The sequence below is a fragment of the Miscanthus floridulus genome, chromosome 3 (genome assembly GCF_019320115.1).
Source record: "Miscanthus floridulus cultivar M001 chromosome 3, ASM1932011v1, whole genome shotgun sequence".
Classification (NCBI taxonomy): domain Eukaryota; kingdom Viridiplantae; phylum Streptophyta; class Magnoliopsida; order Poales; family Poaceae; genus Miscanthus; species Miscanthus floridulus.
Window position 1 is genome coordinate 148,197,871 of NC_089582.1, and position 26,791 is coordinate 148,224,661.

Below are 26,791 nucleotides of genomic sequence, written 5' to 3' on the forward strand. Positions count from 1 at the left end.
ATCACAGGCCGATTTGGGCCAGCTTATATTGAAAGCTAACATGATTGAACCAAGAGAATCTTGAGCCCAGAAGTCAGCCCGTGACAAGGTCATAATAACAGTTTAGTCGACCCAGAGTCTTGGGAACGGGCAGAGGAGCGGCCTAGGCCCATGGAGAATAAAGGAAGTGGCAAAACCCACGCGACGGCCTTAGGCTAGCTGCGCCTTTGCGTGTGCCTTTCCACGGTGAGGACCGAGCATAGCTCGGTTGGCTCGTTTGTGGTGGTACGAGCGGCTGGTGCTGGGTTCGATTCCTGGAATCGACTCCACCCAGGGCCCTCACGGCCTCACCTCGAGGATATCGATCTGTGTGTAGCTGTAGGTCTAGTTGTGTAGGTGTGATGTGAGTGTGGTGTGTATGGATAGCGTGGGTGTGAGTTTGTGCATGTACAAGATACTACAGCTGTACCCTAGATGAGTGTGGTTCCACTTGGCTGGCTGTCTCCTCCGTAAGTGTGTAGCTCCAGACAGCCCTGTAGCATGGACATGCCAACCAACTCTTCCGGCACGATAAGGCCGCAGACCTGCTGGCCCGCATCACCCAAATCACTCTGAACTGATGATGCATGCAATGCACGGCAGCAGCTGAAACTGAAAGCTACGGAGACTACAATCATCGCATGAGAACAAGCAGTTTCAGAAAACCGAGCCTCCATCCACTGCTTGATTCCATTCCAGTTCACCACCGCATCTCAGGCCTCTTTCGAACACATGGATTTTACCAAGAATTTTACTGGAACACGGAAACACAGGAAAATGCACAGGCCGATTGGGCCAGCTTAAAGCTGTCATGATGGAACCAAGAGAATCTTAAGCCCAGAGGACTGCCGTAACAAGTTTAGTCGACACGGGAGTCTTGGCCACGGGCAGAGGAGCGGCCCAGCCCATAGAGCCCACGTGACGGCCTTGGGCTGGCTGTGCCTATGCGTGTTGTCGTCTCGGATGATGCATGCAAATGCAGTTGACATCACTCTGAACTAATGATGCATGCAGTTGACATCACGCAGTGCAAAGCGGTGGATTCCACGTTCCTGTTGCTGCTACGTTCACTTAACCTGCACCATCTTTCCATCTGAAACTCAACTAAAATATTTATAGAAACGGATTTCCACAAACCCGAGTCGTCAGTGATTGAACAGCTGTATTTTGTAGACCTATATAGTTATTACTGCAAGAGTTTAGCTAGACAATTGACACCACTAATGGCACGCATATCATATCATCAGCTTATGAGCGCACAGCTTCAGTAAACAAATCCCTGACCACTCTCGTGATCTCGTCAGAAGCAGAGAAGTTGAAACTGTGGAAAATGACGGATCACGTGCGTTCGGCTGGCTGGCCGGCTGAGGCTGGGCTGGTGAGCGCTCACAGGTTTACTGTTCATGTAAACAGTGTTTTCAGGTAGAACAGTATTTTTCGCTCACAACAATTAGTCGGAACAGTATTTTGGTTTATTTTTTAGTCCTGCCGAACAGGCTTAATGGCAGCTAGCAACTAGTATAGTGCTATAGAGTGTTCATTTAAGCTGTCACCCGCTTTCTATCTGAAACTAACATCTAGAATTTCCCACCCATCCTGCAAATAAACCGCAAGAATTTAGCTTGGGATAATTGACACTAATGAATTATGTGTCACGCCCAGCTATCAGCTGAAGGAGACACGTTCCCTGCATGATCAGTAGAGTAGGCCAGTGGTTCACGAAACAAAGCCTACGCGTCCGAAGCATCTCCATAAGCTTGCTGTGTGCTACCGAAACCTGCTACTCTCGTCTGCACGGCCACGGTCTCTCGTCGTCTCTGTTCCGCTATAAATGAAAGCGACGGGGCCTGCAATCATCGCAAGAGAACAACCAGTCTCAGGAAGCTGAGCCTCCCCACTCCCCAGCACACTGGTTCACCGATGAATGCAGAGGTCGGCAGCCAAGCTCCCATGTCCCCTCCATGCATCCATTCCGGTTCACGGCATCTCGTGCTCCTTTAGAACGCAGAAATTTCGTAGAAATCTCTTAAAAAGTTTCTAAAAATCAGTTTATTTCATACTATGATAACAAGAAACTAGGGAAAAAATACATGATCAAGCTATACCGCGTCAATGGAATTATGCGTAGGCCAGGTTAGGTTGGAAAAGCGTCCTGGTCCTGCCCACAGCAAAGCAAAGCAAAACAACAACCAAATCATGGGTTTGCTAAGCAATCATGCATGTAAAATAATCATAATAGAATTAAAAATGGTTGTACTTGCTGCCTATGATTCCATACAGTTTAGCAACCACGGTTTTCCCTAGTAAATTTACTTATTTTTCTTTTTTGTTGGAGATTAATTTAAGACATAACTAATGATGATGGATCAATTGTGCCATATGCTTTTTTACATTCTCCAATTATGAACCGTGTTTTCCTCATCGCATAAAGAAAAATATGGGTCGTAGTTAGCTTCTCTTTTTTCTTTATTTTTTTTAAAAAACTTTTATTTGGTCTTTGAAAGAGTAAAGCTTGCTTTTAACGCCAATTGTTAGAGCTAGAGCATACAAATGCGAATGAACTACTTCATTTCAACAATATCGATAGTTTGACTCCAACATAAAAAAGACAATGTATGGAACTAGCCACAGATGCGTTTGTGGTGCAAAATAAACTTAGTATGCCATTTATTATTTCTTAGCTGTCAAGATTCATCACATATATCGGTTATTTTAACAATGTTGTCCGAAAAAGTCATAAACTCTCATAGAAAAACAACAACAATGATACATGGATCTAACACAGGTGCGTTTGCACCGGAAAATAAACTCTATCGATCAATAACATGCACTTTATTTTATCTACTTGATAAACATATAACTCTACCCCAAACTTGTATGCTATCTACAACCTGTGACATAGTATATTGCTCAAATGACGCCTGAAATAGCATGGTGCATAGAGCCACCTAAAAAAGCATCGTATAGAGAGGAAATCTTTCAATCATCTTAGGCCATGCCAACACAACTTTGTTATATATACCAAACGTCCAAACCTTAGTATAAATAAAAGGCATGTCTTCTTAGGTGTATCCAAGATAACATTTATAGCAAATACCTTCTGGAGTTGAAAATCACAACAATCAAGGATTCAATCATGGAGAAGAACAACACTAAAGCAAACTCTTATAATAGCATAAACATGACTTTAAAATAAATTTGTCCTTGGACGATAAAATAAGTTTATGTTGATAATACAAGGGGAACCAAAATGAATAATGAAAAAGTGAGAACTACACAAATACATGAAAGATTGGAAATTTCCAAATAAAAACGTTGCACTAGCTCATAGTTTGTTGCTGCTTTGATTGCTCACCTTGCCAAGCCCATATTATGTCCTTTAGTGCAGGCCTCATTTCTTGGTTCAGGACCTTCTGATACTCTAGAGTGTCGCCGTTCGTCTTCTTTATCTCCACAAGATGAAAGTTTGGGCTAACCTCAAATATCTCAGCATCGATACCCATCACCCCTTTCCTTCCAGGCTTTGAAGCTTCCATCTTTAACAAACCACCATCGTTTTTTGTCACCTTCAATCGCAAATTCTTCGCAACATCTTCGATCTTCGATATGATTGTCGAGCTAGTGTTGGTGGACGTGAATTTGGATTCTATCTTCTTGTCAGATTCTTCAAATAAACCAGAGAGGTCCAAACCAGTTGATAGAGATATTATATCAAATGCATTCATGTAGGTAGGCTTCTTTTCTTCTTGTTGCTTGCTCTCCGATGTTATGTTGGTGCTCAGTGAATCAAAATCTGCATTCTTGTCCACTTGAGGGGCATTCTTTGTCTGCAAATTATACCTAAGTAGCTTTGCATCTAAGCCCTTCCTAAACCATGGATTTTCCATGATTTTTTCCATTGAGATCCTTGTATTGGGGTTGGGATCAAGAATCCTTAGCAAAAGCCTCCGAACATCAGTAGAAAACCAACACGGGCATTTGAACTCTGCTTTCCCAATCTTTTTATACATGTCCATTAAGTTCTTGTCATGGAATGGAAAATAACCAGCCAATAGCACAAAAAGGATGACCCCACAGGACCATATGTCTGCCTTTGCACCATCATAACCCTTTCTGTTAATCACCTCTGGAGCAACATAAGCAGGCGTGCCACAGGTTGTGTGGAGCAGGCCATCTTGTCTTTGGCATTCAACAAGTGCACTTAGACCAAAATCCGATACCTTTAGGTTGCTATTCTCATTGAGCAAAAGATTTTCTGGCTTCAAATCTCGATGATAGACACCCCTGCTGTGACAGAAGTCCACTGCACAAATCAGCTGTTGAAAGTACTTCCTCGCTGCATCTTCCTTGAGCCTTCCTCGCTGCACTTTATTAAAGAGCTCTCCACCTTTAACATGCTCCAACACAAAGTATATTTTGGTTTTGGTAGCCATGACTTCATAGAGTTGCACAATATTGGGATGTCTGACAAGCTTCATCACAGAAATTTCTCGCTTAATTTGATCAATGAGCCCAACTTTCATAACCTTCTCCTTGTCAATCACCTTGATCGCGACACTTTCTGAAGTCTTAGTGTTGCGAGCATGATAAACCTTGGCAAAGGTCCCTTGACCAAGCAATTTCCCCATCTCATACTTGTGCATGAGAACATTTCCTTTATGTTCCACCATCGTGCCGTTGTATGCTATGCACACAAAGAGCACTTACTTATCTCTGACTGAAAACCAAACTAGCAAAGAGGCTGAGAGTGAATACTTCAACCGTCTCCTCCCAGATGGTGATCTAAGTAGACGGTTGAGCCGCCACGTCGAACCCCATTGTGCGGAAGCACAAGGAGGAGAAGATGCGTGTACTCTTGAGCTGCAAGGTCATCAAGAGCCGGCAAAGAAAGAATATGGTGTGCTACCCTGCCAAGTCCCTCACAAGGTAGCTCTTCAACATGGAAGCACATCTTTCTGCATTCCCTAAGATGTTTCCTCTTCCTTATTGAAATCCCAGTACTGTCAAAATGTGAAAGAAAAAATATATCAGTCGTAAGCTCACAGAAGTATATATAAATCATTAATAAAAAGAAATCAAGCACAATTAGAAGTTGGAAGCAAATGAACAGATATTTTTGCATGGATATGCATGCACAAGTCAGTTCAGCTGACGTTAAGAACTTGACTAATCTGGTCTTTCGAACAGAACTAGCAAAAGCGAAATTCTTCCACCTCTGAAACTAGATTCGGAGGGTTGACTCATGCTAAAAACTGCAGACTACAAAATAGGATGTGGCCTCGATGGTTTTTGATTAAAAAAATTCTTATTCCCACAAAATCATAACATTTGAGAAGAGACGACAAAAAAAATAGAAGCACGAAAGCCATGGCATGAGATCCTTAGTCTCATCTTATATACTAAAATAGTACCGCTGCATCATCGAATTCAATTTCTCATCAGCTGTTTATATTTAATCGTGGACAGTGCATTAGAACTTAAGAAATTAAACACCGTTCTAAACAAAACAACTAAAGTGGTGGATAATAAACACTAAACATCCCACGCACAACAACATGTTGTTCTCCTCCTCTAAGGGCCTGTTTAGATGGCGAAAATTTTTACAAAATGCCATTGTAGCACTTTTCGTTGTTATTTGGTAATTAGTGTCCAATCATAGTCTAATTAGGCTTAAAAGATTTGTCTCGTGAATTTCGTCTAAACTGTGTAATTAGTTTTATTTTTTATTTATATTTAATGCTTCATGCATGCGTCCAAAGATTCGATGTGACGGGGAATCTTGAAAAATTTTGCAAAATTTTCTGGAACTAAACTGGACCTAAATTGCTACGAACATACACTACTCACTCAGTCAAAAAAAAAATCTCATTTGTTTTATGAATCTAAACAAAACATGCGGAAGTGTGGAGCATGGATCGAGCGAAGGTCTAAGTCGAGTTATTAAAATTCGAAACGGTTGTCATAAATCTAAACAAATAGTAGAAAAACATAGACCATGGATCGAAGTCGAGTTATTAAAATTGAAAACGGAATTGAGGAGCATGACGTGGTATGTATAATACGGAAGCGAGGAGCAGTATGTAGGCACGTACCAGATTCAGTGAGGACTCGACTCGGGAGAGAAGACCCAAGCCGGGATCCGGATGGAGTTCCCTCCCTTCCCTCGCTGCTGCTGCCACCGGAAGAAGATGCCGATGAAGGTGAAGACGGTGGCAGGAGTCGGTGCCGCAGGGCGGCAGACGGTGGGCGCGCACGACGGTGATAAGGCTGAGATCCAGATGCGAAGCTGTTGCGGTGGGCGTGGACCGTGTGATGAGTGGCGCGGCAGCTGCGGTGGCTCGACTCTTCTGTGCGGTAGGCAGGCAGGCAGAACTCGGACCTCTCCTCGGCCTCGGTTGCTTTGTTGGCGTGCGCTTGGCTGGGAATCTCCGTCCGGATCTCGAGATATTCGCACCTACCCGTGGACCGGTTCCGTTCAATCAAAGCCGCCTATAATTAGTAGGCGGGTGGGGCTGGGCGGGCCCACCAATAATTGCTGGCGTTGCGCTGCCAACTTGTCGCCGTGACTACGACGTCACTGGTCTGAGGGGAAAAACGAATTGGTTTGGGCATCGTGGCCGGCAAATCAGAAAGTTGATGGGTGCGTGCGTGCAAAACCAACGAGAGTCGTAGCTTGCACAGTAAGAACTAGTCCTAGTCGGCAAGCAACTGTTGGGTGAACAGAGCAGTTGACACGTTAGTTTGCGAAAGTGTGCGGACGACCGAGGTGCTAGACTAGAAGATCTGTTTCTCTTTTTAACCACCGGCGATCTGCACTTCACATCGTACACCAGCGCAGAGCAGTGACGTTGTTCTCGTAAGGGCCGTCTGAATGAAAGAAACCTAGTTTCTATAATACAGGTACCACACTAAAAAAAATATTATTTTTCAACCCATGATTTCTATGAATAATAATTATTTTCTCTTTCTCTCTCCTAACTCTATCTTCTTGGTGGTTTCTCCCTAATGACGATTTTATGGTTTCTTGGTGCATTGGGTCAAGAGTAGACCTGATTTCTTCGTGAAGAAACCATTTCTATGATTTTTGCTCTCTTTCTTCATAATTATGTTGCCATGTCAACGTTTTGCCTACGTGACAAGTCATTTAACGAGGATAGAAACCACCGTCAATGCACCATTGGGACTGCCCTAAACATACCACTGGATGGAAAGAATTCTCCAGACAGACAGAAATGCGATGCGACGTCACCTTCTCCCTACTTTGCTCGCCTCCCACCACACTGCGATGGTAGTCAGCAAGTAGGATTAATCAACTAATAAATAAACAAAGATAAGACATACTCCCTCCGTATCCTAATTAGCAGTCGTTCTAGAGCCGAGCGCGTTCGCGGCAAAGGATGTCGTCCGCGTCCACGAAGCCTGTTTTGGACGCGATTGCCCCTGGGGCCACGCGGCGCCGCCCGGCCGCACGTCCGCACGCGCCTCCCTCGCGTCTCCTCGACTCGCCTCCCACGCGCGCCACCGGTCCGCATGCACGCCCCCTCAGGACTCTTGGACTGGCCTCCATTAATCGACACGAACTCGCACCGGCCGCATGGACGAGTCCAAGCGATTCCAAACGACTGGATGTCTCTACTACACAAAAGCTAACAAGCATTCGGTTTGCAGATACCCGCGAAAGCCGTGGCGACGCCGACCGACGAAACCACACGAATCCACCTCGCCTACGCCTACCACGCCCGGACGCGGCGTCGTGGGGCGCCTCGCCTGCGTGACCCGTCTTCTTTGATCCCCCCACCCACAGCACGCTCGCCATCAGCACGCTCGCCATGGAGCCCGGCGGCGCGCGGGTGCTGCTTGCCGCGGACGACGTCTGGCCGGAGTCGGAGGAGGTCGCCGCGGTGGACGTCGGGCTGGACTCGCAGGAGGTCACCACCGAGGACGTCTTCGAGGCACTGGACTCCGTCGACCCGCTGTAGTCCGTCGACGCGCAGGACTCCGTGATCGCGCAGGACTCCGTCGAGGCGCTGCTGGTGGTGCTAGACTCCGTCGAGATGGTTGCGGACCCCGTCGACATCGTGCCGGACTCTATCGAGATGGTGCCGGAGTACTTGCCGCCGGGCGCTTTCGTTTGCGGTCGCTGCCATCTCGTCCATGAGGACCGCGAAGCGTGGAACCGTGCGCACTCGCGGTTCTACCCATGCCCTCGCTGCGGTCTCGTCCACGCGGACTACTCCATCGACTCCATGCTCGGCCACATCAACGTGGACTGCGGGCTTTTCATGGAGCACTACAAGGGCTTGCTGCCGACAAAGGACGACGCCAAAGCATCGGTAAGATAACTTAGAAAGGATGATTTAGTTCATGCAGCATTACAAATTTAGTTCATGCAACAATCGGCATTACAAGAAAGGATGATGTCTCTACTACACAAAAGCTAACAAGCATCATTATAATTTTTTCATGCAGCAAGAGTAGCCTCGGCTTCATGTAGCAATGATGGATCACAAGGGATACAAGATGGCAACCGATCCTCTCTTTCTAATGTTTCTTTGTTCATGTGAGGTATCTTGAATTTGTTGCAACCTTTCACTTTCATAGCTTCTATGAAGACACCTTGTAGTGTTACAAACATTCGGTTTGCAAGCCGTGGTGAGTACTCCAAAAATGCCTACAAAAAAATTGTGCAAGAAATGAATGAATGAGCAAATTTGTTGTTAAAAAAACATTGAAACATGTGTGAACAATTTGATCAAATTACCTGTTGCACGGCTGGAACTAGATCCTCCATTGTTTTTTGCATTCTTCTTATATTGAATTGCTTGTATAGCTCGAAAAAATCCCAAGTCTAGAATGTTGAAATCCGGAGAGTTTGGTGGTTGACAAGTTAGCCGAATATCAAATCCACCTATCTTAGCAGCCTCACAAAAATAGGGATCATCCAACTTCAAATGAGAGGGTGCATTATCCTGTTGGATGAAGATTGGTCTACCCACATCTTCTCTTGGCCATTTGGCTCTAATAGCCGGCAACACTTGGTTGATCATGAACTCTCTAATCACTTCTCTTGTGATCGATGTAATGGGCTTCATAACCAAGTCTCCATGGACACGACCGGTTCTCTCGTTACCTCTCATAGCCGGTTCATAACAAACAAGTGGAAAACAACCAATCCTACCATCAAAAATACAATTACCATCCCTAAACCTTGGTCGAGCGCAAACACACAAGAACATAAGCCTAGGGATGTAGTTCTTATTCTTACAAGTCCGATGGGGCTCATCTTCTTCGGGTAACAAATAGTATCTTTCATTTTTTTGATGTAGGTAGAACCATTTCTCATCAATGAACACAAAGTCATACAACTCCTTAAACCTTGGATCATCAAGCAACTCCCTGTTAACCATGTCAACACACAATTGTAACCTAGACCTCTTGTTAGCTTCAGTGAGATATGGCTTGATGCTACTAGAGTGGCGTCTAAGGTAACCTTTTTTCAAATACCTTTGAATCGTCCATTTGCTCATTCCTAGTGCGGTGCACACATCCTCTATAGTCATTCTTTGTTTTAGAGGAATGTTTCACAAAGCTTCTAAATCAACAGGGGTTACCTTATGGCCTACTCTACCCTTCTTTAGACTAGAAACCACAACCGGAACTGAGTTTGCAAGTTGTATTTTACCTCTCCTCCATAACCTCTGAACTGTCCGTATATGAAGCCCAAATTGCTCGGCGACAATTGCAGTGTCCTTCTTGCGTAGTTTGCCATTGTTGCTTCTAGTCAAAAAAAACTTGATAAACTCGTTTACGGAGTTGTTCAGACATTTCTGGTCTTCGGTGGGGTTGTCCAACCTGTACTTCCACGGTTGGGTTGTCCACTGCATGTTCTGTTAAAGAAAACAATGCTTAGTCATAGTAACACTTGTTCACGGCAAGTTCTACAAATGCATGAAAAAAATACTTCTTCTCGGCAGAGCATAGCCATGGCATTTTCTATTTATAGGGCACAAAAAATACCAGCAAGGTTCATTCATAGTAACACTTGTTCACGGCAAGTTCATAATACTACTCCTTCACAGCAAGTTGGAGCTAATGGAACAAGCAAGTTCATAGTACTACTTCATGGCAAGAATAAAAAAGTTACCAGCAAGGTTCTCTTCATAATCGAAGTCGACGGCACCAAATTCATCTAGTGGTAAGTTCAATTCGAAACCTTAAAAAAACTGCGTTCTTAGAACGAGAAGATTGAAGGCTCATAGTATAAAAGGAAACAATGACATGGTACGTTACCGCCGTGGTGATCTTCTTGTTCGTCAACATCAAGGAAGTCGTTGCCGATGTCGTGGTCTTCTTGCTCGTCGTCAACATCAAGGACGTCGTTGCCGTCGTCATCTTCTAGCTCGCCGAATTGAAACACGTCGTCGGCGTCGTCGTGTTCACTCACAGCAAGATCTAATTAAACGGGAAAAAAGAAGCATATTCATGTCATGGATTATATTAGGAAAGGCAAACACATAGCCATTGATTTTCTAAAAAAAAGAACAGGCCATTCAGCCGGACGTGCCACATGCAACAAACAGAGAAGTTTGAAAAAACATTGTTGCTTACCATTGTTGTTGTCGTCCTCCGGTAATGGCGCGTTGAGATCAAAGGGCAGATTGTCGTCGTCATCTTCTTCTAATGGCACGTTGAGATCAAAGGCAGGGATGTAATCACTCATCGCACGGTTAAGTGGAAAGAAATGAGGTAGAAAGAGCACTGGAGCTAGCAGTCCAAGCGCCGGTTAAATAGGAAGGGGTAGCTGGATAGCCGGCCAAACAGAACTAGCGTGCACTGTGCGAAAAATCGAAAAAAAAACCACACGCGGCGAAATCCCGCAGACGGCCAAAACACACGTGCGTGAGCAGCTCAGAGGGCAAAGCGGAGGGCCAAAACGCGCGCAAGCACAGTACCATGCAAATCCATGCAAACGAGCAATTTTCCATGCAAATACAAAAAAAAACCGCGGCTGCCAGCACTCAAACGGTGGAGCTCCGGCCTCAGGCCGCGCAGCCTTGGTCAACCGAGCTATGGTAGATTGCTGTACAAATAGCACCCGCAGCTCTATTTAATAGGGGCAAGACAGGAAAATTACCCCCAAATTAATCAACCCTTGGTAACCGAACTCATGTCCTAAACGACTTCTAATTAGGATACGGAGGGAGTATACTAGTATATAAATCTCCCAAATCACGGAGAGCCACGGAAGCCGCTGCCACAATGATTGCCCAAAGCACGAGAGGCAAACAATAAATAAACATAGAAGTCTTTTATTAGTAGTTATTTTGGTCGGTATTGATCATGACGGCGCATTTCTATTGTGCAGTGGTCAATGCTAGATAGCATAAGAGCTATCCAAACTTCTCTCGTTATGCGGGATACAATAACATATGAGTCATCATAGAATTTTTTTCCACCATGCAGGATTGACTAGCATAAATACTATGCCAAACTTCTCCTTATGCGGGATAAATCTATATACAAATTACCGTAACGAAAAATTTAGTCATGGTGACTAAAACGTTCACTTATATTTTATTTTCTAATTAAATCTTTCCGTTGTTTCCAATTTAATCAGAAAATTAGTAAACTAACAAAAAAAACTGTCCTGAACTGGCTTTGACTCAAGCCTTTTCATTCACATACCCCAGCATTGCAGCTCGTTGGCATACAGCCAAGTGATCTCGTCGGTTAAAAAATAAAACTTACAAGATACTTCTGCATCAATTCTACATCACTGTTGGGAAAAAAATAGAATTAATGCATAAAACTCATAAATTAACTTGAAAGACATATAACTACTCTTCAAAATTAAATTCTTCCGTTGGTTCGAATTTAATTAGAAGATAATCAACTTCATTGCAGCGGAAACACGATAATAAAATACATTCTATTAGTTCAGGAGCATTTCTTGGTCTTTATCTAATCTCTGAAAAATTCAACATGTTGGTGTAAAATTTATTAGAGATTTAAACTTCAACCTTAAACTCATTATAATATTATTATCATCAACGTTGGTCAGAAAATAACAATACCATAATTTAACATAAACAGATCGGACTACTCCTCTAATTTAATTTTTCCCGTTGGTTTCAATTTAATTAGAGGATAAACATAATCATAATTTACTAAAAGTAACTGCTCTTTAAATTAAATTCTCTTGTCGGTTCGAATTCAATTAGAAGATAATAAACATTAACTTCACAGCGGAAATATGGAAAAATTCTTTATCTACTTTTCAGAAGTATTTTACTGTGTAATTATCTACTCTCTAAACAATTTATCCTGTTGGTTCAAAATTGAATAGAGATGAAAAACTAATCAAAATTCATCAAAATTCGCTTCTGAAAATAAATAAACAAATTTATAACCTTTATTGTGCATTCGGCCCGACCCATCACGTGCTCGCGTGCGGCCCATAACGCAGTGGCAGTGCGTGGCCTAGTAGCGTCGGCGCTCGCGGCCCAACGGCCTGCTTCGCCAGTGCGCGCGCTCGCTCCCCCACGCCCAGGCCGCAACCTGGGCCTGGGCTGGGAATTCGCTCGTCCGCATGGGTTGATTCTGGACCGAGTGACGTCGTCCGTTGGATCGCATCGGACGGCCATCCACGCTTCTCGCCCGAGTAAAAACTCGCCGCGGCCGTTCCCGTGAAAAACCCTAGGTCATTTTCTTTGTCTGCTTCTCTCTCCTCGCCGCGCCGGCTCTCTCTCCTTCTCTCTCTTTGCCGCGCCGGCTCTCTCTCCCTTCTCAACCGGAACCTTGGCGGTCGGAGACAAGATGATGGCGCCGCCGCCGGTCCTCTCGCCGGTGCGTGCGCCCACCGTAGGGTGAGCGCGCCGTCGTCGAGCGGTCCAACGACGGCGACCTGAGCGCGCGTGCGCTGCTCGATGGAGCACCGGTGGTTCTCGTGATACGGCTAGAGGGATGATGGAGCTGCCGTGGGGCCCCTCGCCGGTGCGCGCTCGTCAGAGGTTGAGTGCGCTGCCATCGAGCGGCCCTCGGGTGGTGCCCTAGACTCGAGCCTGAGACAGAGACCGCACGGCGGCAAGTGCTCACGTCCGTAGCGGATCGGTTTCCTTCTCGCGCAATGGCGGTGGTTCCAATGGTGGAGAAGCATGGTGAGCCCCCCTTTTTTCTCGGTCTGCCTCCCCTAACCCTAGCCTCATTTGACTTTCTCCCCCTCGACCCTCTCTCGCCGGCGGCGCCCGAAGACAAGGCCGCCCGTGGTAGTCGGAGGAGGATATGGCGCTGTCGTGGGCCCTTCGGCAGAGCGCACGCCCGCTTTGGTGCCCTGAGCCCGCGCGACTGCTCCCATTCTGCCCGCTCGACGGCGGGTCTCTTCCCGCGTGACGGTGGTGGTGGTGACGGCGGAGGAACTCTGGTGAGTCCCTCTCCCTCTCTGTCCATGTCATTAGGGTTAGGGTTTCTACCCCTGATCTAGATCTACACTCAACCTGGCTCTTGGTGCCATTGAAAAGTCTAAAAGTATTTGTAGACATAGATCAGTGGGTAATACTTAGCTTAGATAGAAGACTTGGGTCGCCAAGTGCAGTCTTGGCCATGGTGCAGCAGCGACGTGGCCACTGGGGTCAGAGTCGGGGAAGCCGTGCAGGCGCGGTCCAGTGGCAGCGACGAAGGCGATGGCGCTTCCCGTCGCTTATAGTGCGCCCTCTAGATCGTCTTAGGGATAGGAAAACTGGTGGGGCACTAGCGGCTATGGTGAACCTCATGTCTTGCGCCCTGACCCCCACCTTACTCTTTATAGCGCTGCGCGGTAGGGGCCCATCAGCCAGGAGAACGGCTGGGCGCCTCCGATCAGGGCGCGGATCAAGGGCCCAATTAACCGTAGGGCCAACTGGTGGAGATCAATCTAACAATACTCATACCCTACACGTCGAAGATTCTTCTGTCTCACGAAAAAAAGAGATTCTTCTGTCTCTCTTTCGGAAGCGCCTGCATTTGAAAACTCTTAAGAGCACATAATTCTTATTGAGAGGAAAACAACTAGAAGACAGTTTTTATTTTTCCGCTGTGGACATTGTTGGAGCAAAATCGTATAAACAAAAACACGAGATATATATATTGAAGAAATCATCCTGATAAATACATATGATGCAGTCTGCACTACTTAAGTTTGTTTTTTTGGGTTTGTCATCGCTCTTCGGTCTTCACATATCACATACATAATATATAGCATGAATAATTGAATTAAAAGAGAGAAACAAGCCATGAATGAATAAAACAAAATATAAGTACTACTAGGAACTACCAGTAGGACAAGGCAAATGGGCAATCGTGTAATAATAAGGCATGTAGTGTAGTACATATGTCACTTTTCTGAACTGTTAAGCAACGCAATTGTCACTACGTGAAAAACAGTTTGTAGCAACGAGGCTTTTTTAGGGGCGACTGGCATTGGAGCAGCCCCTACAGTGACGTGCTCGGGCTCCAGCACAGCAGCCGCCCCTACAAATGGCACAGTAGGGGCGTATGGTAATACGAGCCGCCCCTACAAATGTCATGCCCTTGGACTATGCAACTCAGGTCCACATCTACCTCCACCCCCTCGGTCTGTCCCTCGCCCCCTCTCCTCTCTTTCTTCAACGCCACCACCCCATCCATCTCCCGTCACCTCCCCCTCCTCTTTTCCTCCGACGATGCCACCGCCCCTTCCTCTTCCACCGTTGCGGCCACAATCCCCTCCTCTATAGGCATGGCCACCACCCCTCCACCGGTGCGGCCACAACCCCCTCCTTTCCCTTCTTAGATCTAGATCTAGAAGGGTGGGGGGGTGGGGCTTCCACTTCGTCACGGCGTCCTCCCCGGATCCGTTGCTCACGTCGTCGCCGCTCATGTCATGCCCGTCGTCGAGCCACCCACCTCGGAGGGCGCGGGTACCTCGTCTTCCTCCACCACCGCTGGTGCCGGAGGCACTCACAAGTTGTCACCGGGAGCCACGGCGAGAGCGCAAGGAGTGGTGCGGGCTACGATGAGGATTAAAAGAAGGTCTTCCACGCGTCGCTACTCCACGTGGTTGCGATTTGAACCCACTCCTCCAACTTGCAGTTAGATCCATGTCCACTCAGGCGGGATCGATGTCCACTCTACGACTAGATCCATGTCCACTCAGGTAGGAGCGGCTAGATCCATGGCCGCTCTGGTCTCCTGTTGCTGCTGCGGTGGAGGACTCTGCAAGGTTTTTTTACCTTACTGTTCCTGATTGATTTTTGTACTAGCTCTGATATATGGTGCATCTGTTGATATTTTCATGTATATAGGATACCTTGTCCGTTGATTTAGGAGAAGGGATCCTATCAGGCACTGCCAATTCAAAGCACAGGTAATTTCTTCTGCATGTTAGGCTATTCTATTTACATATAGTGTAAAATTCATCTGCATTAGTGAAAGCAGTACACTGGTTTTAGATGAAACATGCCTAAGATAACTCCATAAGAAGTACTATTTAACATGTATTCCTCTTCCTATTTGATTCTTTTACTATCCACTACTCTTGGATCCTCATTGCAATATTAAGAAGTCCATGTATCGTATACCCCCTGTGTTGGCTGCTATTTCCAAAAGATAGCTTTTATTCATGAGGCTGCCATAATAATGTGCTCATTTTCGTGAGGAAAGACATGTTGGTTCTGTTGATATGAATCAGTTAGTACCAAGGAATGCATTTTTAATCCACCATTTAAAATTCTTAGCGCCCTATAATCACTAGTTGGGAATCTAGAAAAAAAGAAAGACAAATATTATGGTTATACTTGAAATTTATCACATTAATTAAGTCTCTGTTATCTCTTATAAAACCATGAGAAGAGATGCATGTTGTATACACCATGGATTTTTAGTACAACCACATATGAAAAATTGTATAGTATACTAATATGAACGGGGGCATGTGAGTTTTAAGTCAACTAGTCGACTAGTGGTTCTGTTATTAGATTTTTTTCACTGACTTTGATGTGTGACCAACAATGATGTGGATGATGATTTGTAAAAAAATATGGGCATGTAGGTCCTAAGTCAACCCATCGACACTAATTAGAGAGGTCTGTGTACATATTTGAGTCTGAGTTAATTCTGTTTAATGTCCCAGGGTTGTGTTTGTCTGAGTGTCAATATGGATGGCAATACCTGCATGACTTTTGCTGGTGCTTTGAATGGTTTACTGAACAACATTTAGAATATCCAAGGTGACACTTTCTTGATTTTCTCTTAAGCTGTAAATTCTCTGTCTTAATTTGACTACACTTTTATGGAGCTTTTGTGATTGATAATTCATTTCTTAATTTGTGTGCCTATAAACCTATCATTATAATCTAGCCTTGTCTTATTAGTATTTAGATTTAGATTTAAAATAGATACAAGGAACCTATAGTCATCAACTAATTATCAAGGAATCTATAGTGAATTTGACTTGCCTAACTATTTCTGTTTTCTAGATACATGCATTAGATTACTGTGGGGGTATGGCCCCCAAGACATGGGCTACGCCCCCAGGGGTGGCCCGGCCCATAAGGTTAAGACGTGCACGGCGTTGCTCGGCGTGCACCGCAAGACATTGTATAGTACCAAATAGGCTACTTTACTTATAACCCTACCTCCTCCAGAGTATATAAGGAGAGGTAGGGGTCCCCTAGTGGATAGGATCCATGATGATCTATTAGATCGGATCTATATACAGATCAATACAATACACCAAAGACATAGGACGTAGGGTATTACGTCGATCAGACGGCCCGAACCTATCTACATCGCTGTCTCTACGCCTTGTGTCACCATCCGGTTCCTGATTACGCGCACCCCCACCGACAAATCTACCATCGCGGGATATCCCTCGGTGGACTGCCGAGCATATTCTGTCGACAGTTGGCGCGCTAGGTAGGGGTGTGCGCTTGATCCATGGCGAGCCAGATGGACCTCAAATCAACAACGCGTTCTCGTCGTCAATCTCGTGGAGATCCATGCCGGTCCACGATGACGATTCATCACTGCTATACCAGCCCCTACGACAGCAGATCCGATCTCGGAACCACCTCCGAGGTCGCCTTCACCAACAACTCACCGCCCGCCAGGTGTTCGCCATCAACGCTGACTAGATAACGCCATACGTCGCCGACCAGACGCTCCGTCCAAAGCTAAGTCATGCTTTAATATTCTTCTAAATATTCTCTAATCTTCATATATCGTCGCAATGTTTTTCTGAACTATTTTCTCCATATTTGCTCTCCAAACGATTTTCCGAACCCTCGAACAGTCACGTTGATGCTCGAACGCCTCCAGAGACGGCCCTGTCTCCGGCTCCTCCCTACACGTGCACGAGCGTCTGCCCTCTGCGTTATGGGTGGTCGACAGTGGCTCCTTGGTCACGCCTATTCCTCCTACACGTGCACGGGTTCCGCGCTCGACGTTATGGACTATGGGCTAGCTAGGGCTGGAGACTCAGCTACACACTAACTGTTCGGGCGGTTTATATTAAACATAAATATATTTTCACGCCAACTGATCGCTGAACTGCATACGCCGTTTCATCACCATTGCTGATTTTTCTCCAGAGTTTATTTATTTGTGCGTCATGTACTACCCGTTCTATATATTTGTATTGCAGGATCATCGTCCAGGTGATCGGATCACCTGGTGCTCGGGCTTCTCCACCGATTAACTGGTCGGACCGCTCGGTTCATGGACTCCATCGCCGACTAGTTGATCGGACTGTTCGCCGGTCGCTTCTACTCAATGCTGACTTCGCCACCAGTTGATCGGACTGTTCGTCGCTCGTGCTTCATCGCCAGCTACGCCGGTTACTCCTCAGTGCTCGGATTCTTCGTGCTCGATGACTAAGTGGACACACTTCACCGCACGGACGTCATCAGCTACGTCGGTGCTCGGACCTCGCCACCTACGCCGAGGATGCCTCGGTGCTCGGACATCGCCGCCTACGCCAGGGACTCCTCGCTCCTCGGTGCTCGGTCATCACCGCCTACGCTGGGGGACTCCTCGCTCCTTGGTGCTCGATCATCGCCGCCTACACCAGGGACTCCTCACTCCTCGGTGCTCGGACATCGCCAGCTTCGTCGGGGACTCCTCGGTGCTCGGTCATCGCCAGCGACGTCGGGGACTCCTCGCTCCTCGGTGCTCGGTCATCACCGCCTACACTGGGGACTCCTCACTCCTCGCTCCTCGGTGCTCGGTCATCGCTAGCGACGCCAGGGACTCCTCGCTCCTCGGTGCTCGGTCATCGCCAGCGACGCCGGGGACTCCTCGCTCCTCGGTGCTCGGTGATCGCCAGCGACGCCGGGGACTCCTCGCTCATCGGTGCTCGGTCATCGCCGCCTACGTCAGGGACTCCTCGTTCCCCGGTGCTCGATCATCGCCAGCGACGCCAGGGACTCCTCGCTCCTCGGTGCTCGGTCATCGCCAGCGATGCTAGGGACTCCTCACTCATCGGTGCTCGGTCATCACCACCTACGTCGGGGACTCCTCGCTCCTCGGTGCTCGGTCATCGCCAGCGACTCCAGGGACTCCTCACTCCTCGGTGCTCGGACATCGCCGCCTACGTCGGGGACTCCTCGGTGCACGGACCTTGCCACCAACGCCAGGGACTCCTCGCTCCTCGGTGCTCGGTCATCGCCAGCGACGCCGGGAACTCCTTGCTCCTCGGTGCTCGGTCATCGCCAGCAACGCCGGGGACTCCTCGCTCCTCGGTGCTCGGTCATCGCCACCGACGTCGGGGACTCCTCGCTCCTCGGTGCTCGGTCATCGCCGCCTACACCGGGGACTCCTCGCTCCTCGCTCATCGGTGCTCAGTCATCGCCGCCTATGCCAGGGACTCCTCGCTGCTCGGTCATCGCCAGCGACGCCGGGGACTCCTCGGTGCTCGGACATCGCCGCCTACGCCGGGGACTCCTCGGTGCACGGACCTCGCCGCTGACGTCGGGGACTCCTCGCTCCTCGGTGCTCGGTCATTGCCAGCGACGCCGGGGACTCCTCGCTCCTCGGTGCTCGGTCATCGCCAGTGACGCCGGGGACTCCTCGCTCCTCGATGCTCGGTCATCGCCGCCGACGCCGGTGACTCCTCGCTCCTCGGTGCTCGATCATCGCCGCCTATGCCGGGGACTCCTCGCTCCTCGGTGCTCAGTCATCGCTGCCTACGCCAGGGACTCCTCGGTGCTCGGTCATCGCCAGCGACGCTGGGGACTCCTCGCTCCTCGGTGCTCGGTCATCGCCACCTACGTCGGAGACTCCTCGTTTCTCTCTCCTCGGTGCTCGGTCATCGCCGCCTACGTCGGGGACTTCTCGCTCCTCGTTTCTCGGTCAACGCCAGCGACGCCGGGGACTCCTCGCTCCTCGATGCTCGGTCATCGCCACCTATGTCGGGGACTCCTCGCTCCTCGCTCCTCGGTGATCAGTCATCGCCGCCTATGCCGGGGACTCCTCGATGCTCGGTCATCGTCAGCGACGCCAGGGACTCCTCGCTCCTCGGTGCTCGGTCATCGCCGCCGACGCCGGGGACTCCTCGCTCCTCGGTGCTCGGTCATCGCTGCCTATGCCAGGAACTCCTCGCTCCTCGCTCCTCGGTGCTCAGTCATCGCCGCCTACGCCGGGGACTCCTCGCTCCTCGGTCATCGCCAGCGACGTCGGGGACTCCTTGCTCCTCGGTGCTCGGTCATCGCCGCCTACGTCGGGGACTCCTCCCTTCTCGCTCCTCGGTGCTCGGTCATCGCTGCCTACACCGGGGACTCCTCGCTCCTCGCTCATCGGTGCTTAGTCATCGCCGCCTACGCCAGGGACTCCTCGGTGCTCGGTCATCGCCAGCGACGCCGGGGACTCCTCGCTCCTCGGTGCTCGGACATCGCCGCCTACGCCGAGGACTCCTCGGTGCATGGACCTCGCCGCCGACGTCGGGGACTCCTCGCTCCTCGGTGCTCGGTCATTGCCAGCGACGCCAGGGACTCCTCGCTCCCCGGTGCTCGGTCATTGCCAGCGACGCCGGGGACTCCTCGCTCCTCGGTGCTCGATCATCGTCGCCGACGCCGGTGACTCCTCGCTCCTCGGTGCTCGGTCATCGCCGCCTACGCCGGGGACTCCTCGCTCCTCGGTGCTCAGTCATCGCTGCCTACGCCGGGGACTCCTCGGTGCTCGGTCATCGCCAGCGACGCCGAGGACTCCTCGCTCCTCAGTGCTCGGTCATCGCCGCCTACGTCGGGGACTCCTCGCTTCTCTCTCCTCGGTGCTCGGTCATCGCCGCCTACGCCGGGGACTTCTCGCTCCTCGTTTCTCGGTCATCGCCAGCGACGTCGGGGACTCCTCGCTCCTCGATGCTCGGTCATCGCCGCCTATGCCGGGGACTCCTCGCTCCTTGCTCCTCGCTCCTCGGTGCTCAGTCATCACCGCCTATGCCGGGGACTCCTCGGTGCTCGGTCATCGTCAGCGACGCCAGGGACTCCTCGCTCCTCGATGCTCGGTCATCGCCGCCGACGCCGGGGACTCCTCGCTCCTCGGTGCTCGGTCATCGCCGCCTACGCCAGGAACTCCTCGCTCCTCGCTCCTCGGTGCTCAGTCATCGCCGCCTACGCCGGGGACTCCTCGCTCCTCGGTCATCGCCAGCGATGCCGGGGACTCCTCGCTCCTCGGTGCTCGGTCATCGCCGCCTACGTCGGGGACTCCTCGCTTCTCGCTCCTCGGTGCTCGGTCATCACCGCCTACGCCAGGGACTCCTCGCTCCTCGTTTCTCGGTCATCGCCAGCGACGCCGGGGACTCCTCGCTCCTCGGTGCTCGGTCAACGCTGCCTATGTCGGGGACTCCTCGCTCCTCGATGCTCAGTCATCGCCGCCTACGCCGGGGACTCCTCGGTGCTCGGTCATCGCCCGCGACGCCGGGGTCTCCTCGCTCCTCGGTGCTCAGTCATCGCCAGCGACGCCGGGGACTCCCTTGCTGCTTGAATCTTGCTACGTCTCATCGGTGTGCTATCAAGCTGCTCCATGCTGTTCGGATCAGGGTGCTGATCTTGGGCAGCACTTTTGGGGTCTTGATACGCGTATGTCAGACGACGTCGGCAAGCTTTCAGACTTCTTTTCCTTTGACCCTGCTACAAGATTTATTCTTCATCTTCCAGTAGGCTCGGGGACTAAGTGGGCACACTTCACCTTGCGGTGAATGTGCTTGTTCTCATCTCGAGGCTACGCCCGGGGACTGGCTGCCTGCTCAACTGGTCTTCTACTTTCTGACCCTAGCACCACGTGACTACGTCACCTACTGTCAGGCTTGGGGACTAGCTGTGGGGGTATGGCCCCCAAGACATGGGCTACGCCCCCAGAGGTGGCCCAGCCCACAAGGTTAAGACGTGCACGGCGCTGCTCGGCGTGCACCGCAAGACATTGTATAGTACCAAATAGGCTACTTTACTTGTAACCCTATCTCCTCCAGAGTATATAAGGAGAGGTAGGGGTCCCCTAGTGGATAGGATCCATGACGATCTATCAGATCGGATCTACATACAGATCAATACAATACACCAAAGACACAGGACGTAGGGTATTACGTCGATCAGACGGCCCGAACCTATCTACATCGATGTCTCTGCGCCTTGTGTCACCATCCGGTTCCTGATTACGCGCACCCCCACCGACAAATCTACCATCGCGGGATACCCCTCGGTGGACTGCCGAGCATATTCTGTTTTCTGGATACATGCATTAGATTACTGCCATTCACAAGGTATTATGCACCAAGATGTGAAGCCCCACAATGTTATGATAGATCATGAGCTTTGGAAACTCCGGCTGATAGATTGGGGCCTTGCTAAATTCTATCATCCTGGCAAGGAATATAATGTCCGTGTTGCCTCCAATGTGACTGCGCAGCCTGAAAAGCTAGTTCAGGTAGGTTGCAAATCTTTATTTTTTTCATGATTTCAATCTTGTCAACTACACTTACACTGTATTCTGTATTTGTATCCCAAGGATATTTAACTATGGTTTTATGTTCTGTTTGCAGCTGACCATATGGACATATGGAAAGTACAGTTAAGATGAAAGTACAGAAATAGTCCATGATGCTTACTATTCTTGACTATATCTTGCAAAGATAACTGCATTCCTAAAGAAATTATATCACATAAACTGTCCTTTTTAATGCATTGGTCTGAAAAAAGCATTGCAACATGACACGAGATGGGGAATGACCAAGACACTTAGTTTTGACCTCAAGTCATCGGATGCTATCAACATTGCTTAGTACTCGGCATATTCGGTAGAGGAAGCCACCACTCTGCCTTATTATTAGCCTTACCTGTGTGTATGGGGCTGCTGGTGGCTTCTTTCCTAACATTTTTCTCTTTCCTAGTATCACATTAAGTTGACATCTTGTTTCTCATATCGTTGGATCCATGTTTTCTATTCGTGGGAATCATGTGTCTCGGAGCATTACCACAATGCTATGATATTCCTTATTTCAATTTACAAATTTCTTGTCTTATCAATGGCAAAGTTGCCCTGAAGTGTTACGGATTCACTATCTTGATCTCCTTTGTCCTCTGTTTATAGGAGCGGGCTAATAAGATACAGTAAGATCTTGAGGAGTTTGTGAAATTTGAATTTGAATTGTAAATTTAAATATTTTTTTAACGAAAAAATATACTGTAGGGGTGGTTCTAGACTGAATCGCCCCTACAAACAGGTATTATAGGGGCAACTGGTGTTGCCAGCCGTCCCTATAAATCGATTTGTAGGGACGGCTGATAACATCAGCCACCTCTATAAATACATGATTTATAGAGATGGTATGGTAGGAACAACTGACCGAGCCGCCTCTACAAACCTCATCGACCGTCCTTAGAAACCATTACTATGTGTCGTTGAGTCATTGCATTGGCTCGTTTCTCTTTCGGCTGCAGCAATGATGATGCAAACGTACCAGCACTGGGACACTAACCTAGTAGTCCTAGCTAGAGCAAGACGAACCAGCAATGCCAGAATCAGAATCTGATGAATGAACAACGCCACACCAAGCAGCCGCGCACAGTGACACCGTGGAACGGAGTACTATATGATTCTCATCGCTCACGCTTGTCTGACCGATCGACGAACAATGACACCGAAAGCTTTGGGGTGCGTCGGCGACGGCGGACGGCCGTGGAGGAGACTACGGGAGCGGGAGCGCGAATGGAATCACAAGCTGCCCTGCCCCGGAAATTTGAGTCTAGATGGAGAAGATGATGCAATTGCTCTGTCCTAAATGGCTAAAACTCTAAAAAAAAATGATGCAATTGCCTCTTTTTTGTTTTGTGACTTAAATGGTGCGATTGCCTCGGTTTAGGTTTTTTTTTTAGGAAAATTTGCCTCGGTTTAGCTAGCAAGAGCACGATCGCGCGATGGGCTGGGATATTGAGTTTGGGCTTCAGTGGGCCGGGATCACATGAGGGCATGCTTGGGATAGTTCGGACTCCGGCCCAATCCCCACAATAGTGGGCTGGTATTTTGGAATAAGTTTTGGCCCACTCACTATAGTACGCCAGGACGATTTTGGAGTAATGAAATTTGTAATAAAGAAAATTATTAGCTCTTGACAGCATCTATGAGGTTGTAGTTTTGAGTTTTTTATTTGTCGTTAAGATGTTTAAACAAATTATTTTCAGCAGCATATTAATCACATGCAGGGCTCGTTCCTTTGATAATTTTTTTCTTTCTCGTACGGAGTCGAATGGAAATGATTTCTTTTTATAAAAAGTTGTAGCTATTGACAAGATCTATGAATATTAATTTAATTTATTACTCATATTTGTATCGGAGTTATTATATATTTGAAGCTCAGTTCACTGCTTTGATCAACACATTGGGAGACACGTCGGCAACGGCGAGCGTGGGTAGCAATGACCCATGTGTCGGGTACTCAGGTGCATATAAACTCACAATGAGCATGCCACGTTATCCTACAAATACTGGGTTAACGGCATACCTAGCGCCTGGATGTCTGGCCCGCTGGCGTCCGGACGCACGTTCCAGGTAGCGCTCTTGTCCCCCACTACGTCCCGTTCCCCACCGCGCCCCTTACTTCGTTCCCCATCGCGCCCCTATCCCTGTTCCCCCACCGCGCCCCGTTCCCCACAGCGCCCCTGTCCCTGTTCCCCAACGCACCCCGTCCCCCATCGCGCCCCCTGTCCCAAGAGCACGAAAACACTTCAAGTGCAACATCGCAAACATGTGGAAAAACTATGCAGTGCAACATCGGAATATAAATACTACAACATCGCAAAATTATGTAGTGCAACATCGAAAAACATATACTGCAACATCGAAAAAATATGTACTGCAACATCAAAAATTATGTGCTGCAACATCGAAAATTATGTACTGCAACATCTCAAATAGTAGTACTGCAACATCGCAAAAATCAACCATGAAACATAGAAATGAAAATATTCGAAAATCAATTGTTGCAACAACCCAAAAATAACATTGCAACATTCAAAAATCATCTGTTGCAACATCCGAAAAACCCATTGCAATACGGAGAAACAGCAAAATAGACGTACAAACAGCAAGGGGATGGGCTCGAGGTGCAGGCTGCTCCATCCCCGGCCCATCATCTTCGAACTCGCCGGAGAGAGAAAGGAATAGGACCCCAGAGCTCGCAGGAACCCTAGTGTCGGTGTTCTGGAACCGGGGGTCCTCAACCAACCGACTAGTGAATTTGTGCTGCGTGCTCCCAAACCGGATGGTGATGCAAAGAGACACAAGGTTTATACTGGTTCAGGCAATCGAGGCCCTACGTCCAGTCTGGGAGATCGATCTTGTATTCCTTGCACCGGAGTGCTCGTAGTAGGGGGTTACAAGCTGGGTGAGAGAGGGAGCTAGCCCCAGGTCTCGGCGAGGGTGGCGAGGGCTGCTTGAGGCGTTGTTCCCAAGCAGCGTAGAAGTGTGTAGTTCTATCGGTGTGTTCGTCTTTCTGCCCGTCCCCCCCTAGAAATGGCACCGGCTACCTCCTTTTATAGCCACAAGGAGGAAGCCAGAAGTACATGAGAAGTTTACTATTTGCTGACGTGTTCTGCTCCCCGGAGCAGCGCGGCGTCGTGGGAGTTCCCGTCGGTGTCTAGTCGGTATGGTCTCTAGGCCGACGACATGCTGCGCTCCTGTACTTTTGTTGACTTGGTGAAGTGCCGAGGCCGGGTGGCTGCTGTAGTCGGTTGTGTCGAGACCTGCTGCGCTAAGGCCTTTGCAGACTGTAATGCGGGGTCTTGGCGGCTATCGTCATAGTTGATTTAGGCGGAACAGTGCGGAACGTGCGTCTACAGGATATGGTACCCTGTATTGTCAGTAAGGGATGGTAAAAAGGCGATTTGACCGTTGTCCCGTCGCTCCTGTCGCGGCGCACTGCTGATCGTGGCTTACGTAGTGGGTGCAGCTGGGCGCATTGATTGGATGCGACAGCCCGCTAGAGCGACTTTTGAGGCGGAGGCGACGAGGTTGCAGGACGGGCCCAGCCTCGAACGAGGCGGAGCATGGCTAGCTCGCCCGAGGCCCTACCGGGAGTCTCGGGCGAGGCGGAACTCGGTCAGTTCGCTGGTCCCGAGGTCACAGGAACCCAGTTCTGACTCCCCACGTCGTGTTCATCCTTGGTGCAGGAGTTTAGGCAGCACTGTGGCTGGTAACCCCTGCACAGTCCCGTCGTGGATGGCAGGGCGCCGACGTGCTGGTCATCGTGCGATGACGTCGTAGGGAGCCACGGCTCTACAGATGCCGAGGCCGAGCCAGCGTGGGGGCTTGGCGGACATGGATCCTCAGGCTGCCGAGCCCCTAAAGCAAACTGCCGAGGCCTCGGAGGGAATTATTGGTCCTGGGTATTGATTCCGAGGCCACAGTATCCCAGACATTGCTCCCCATGCTGCGTTGTTCTCGGAGCAGGAGTCGGCAGCACAGTGAGGCATGGGCATCAACCACGTGCATAGTGGTTGGCACAGTGGCGGGTAACCCCTGCCCAGTCCTGCCTCCTGTCCCGTCGGCCATTCCGCTGTACTATGTCGAGCATGCGGCCGACGTCAGGGGCAGCAGTTGGCTGAGTTAATGCGACACGACGTTTTGTCAGAGGGATGGGTGAAGGAAGAGGCAGCAGAGTGCTGCCGAGCCTGCCTCGCACGAGACGGAGGGTCGGCGGCCCGGCCGAGGCCTGTGATAGGAGGGGGTCGGCCGAGGCCTTCGGTGGGGGATCGCCCGAGGTCAGCGGTGAGGGGGCCTCGGGCGAGTCGGAGAATCGGCCGAGGCCAGCGGTGTTTAGCTGGTTTCGATTTTTACGAAGTCTAAGCAGTCGTTTTTTGGTTCTTGCTTAGGGTACCCCTTCTCACGGTATCCGATAGTAGCCCCCGAGCCTTGGGGGGAGTGGAGGCACTCCCCCTGAGGTTCTGACGAGAACTGGCTCTTGATAGTTCCTGCCGGGATGGCGTTTTGTACTCGAGGTTTCGGTGGGTGCGCGCGAGCGCACCCGCCGGGTGTAGCCCCCGAGGCCCTGGAGGAGTGATTTTACTTCTCTAGGGGCTTTTTTCTCTTTCGAGTGAGGGGTTTTTATTGTGTTTGCTAGGCCCGTGGGTGCGAGTTCGGAGCGCAGGGTCTCGACGATGCTGCGGAAAGAGCCCCTTAGCCTCCGCCTGGAGCGAGAGGGCCGTCAGGGGTTCCCCCGGCTTTTTGTACGACCCTCGTGCTTCCTTTTCGCTCAGAAGGAGGGGTGGAAGAT

The 26,791-nt window shown here is 49.3% G+C and overlaps 1 protein-coding gene across 4 annotated transcripts; it reads right to left on the reverse strand.

Annotated features, from left to right (window-relative positions):
- Positions 1 to 1,573: 1,573 nt before the first annotated feature.
- LOC136542798 (CBL-interacting protein kinase 2-like) lies at positions 1,574 to 6,463 on the reverse strand. 4 transcript variants are annotated; one of them, XM_066535403.1, is made up of 4 exons: positions 6,111 to 6,463; positions 3,374 to 5,018; positions 2,124 to 2,176; positions 1,574 to 2,043 (listed from the first exon to the last, which is right to left on the reverse strand). In XM_066535403.1, the coding sequence occupies exons 2-4, from the start codon at positions 4,686 to 4,688 to the stop codon at positions 1,996 to 1,998; spliced, it is 1,416 nt and encodes a 471-aa protein (XP_066391500.1). In that variant the 5' UTR covers positions 4,689 to 5,018; positions 6,111 to 6,463; the 3' UTR covers positions 1,574 to 1,995. The 4 variants fall into 4 exon arrangements, with proteins under 4 accessions (XP_066391500.1, XP_066391501.1, XP_066391498.1 ...); XM_066535404.1 differs by having other exon boundaries at positions 1,574 to 2,013; positions 6,111 to 6,462; XM_066535401.1 differs by lacking the exon at positions 2,124 to 2,176.
- Positions 6,464 to 26,791: the final 20,328 nt, after the last annotated feature.

Bases quoted from the DNA above. Each gene is read 5' to 3' on its own strand.
- LOC136542798 (XM_066535401.1), bottom strand. From the start codon at position 4,688: ATGGTGGAACATAAAGGAAATGTTCTCATGCACAAGTATGAGATGGGG. The intron at 2,044-3,373 runs GTGAGCAATCAA...AAACTTTTTAAG, and splicing joins CATAATATGGGCTTGGCAAG to AGATTTCTACGAAATTTCTG.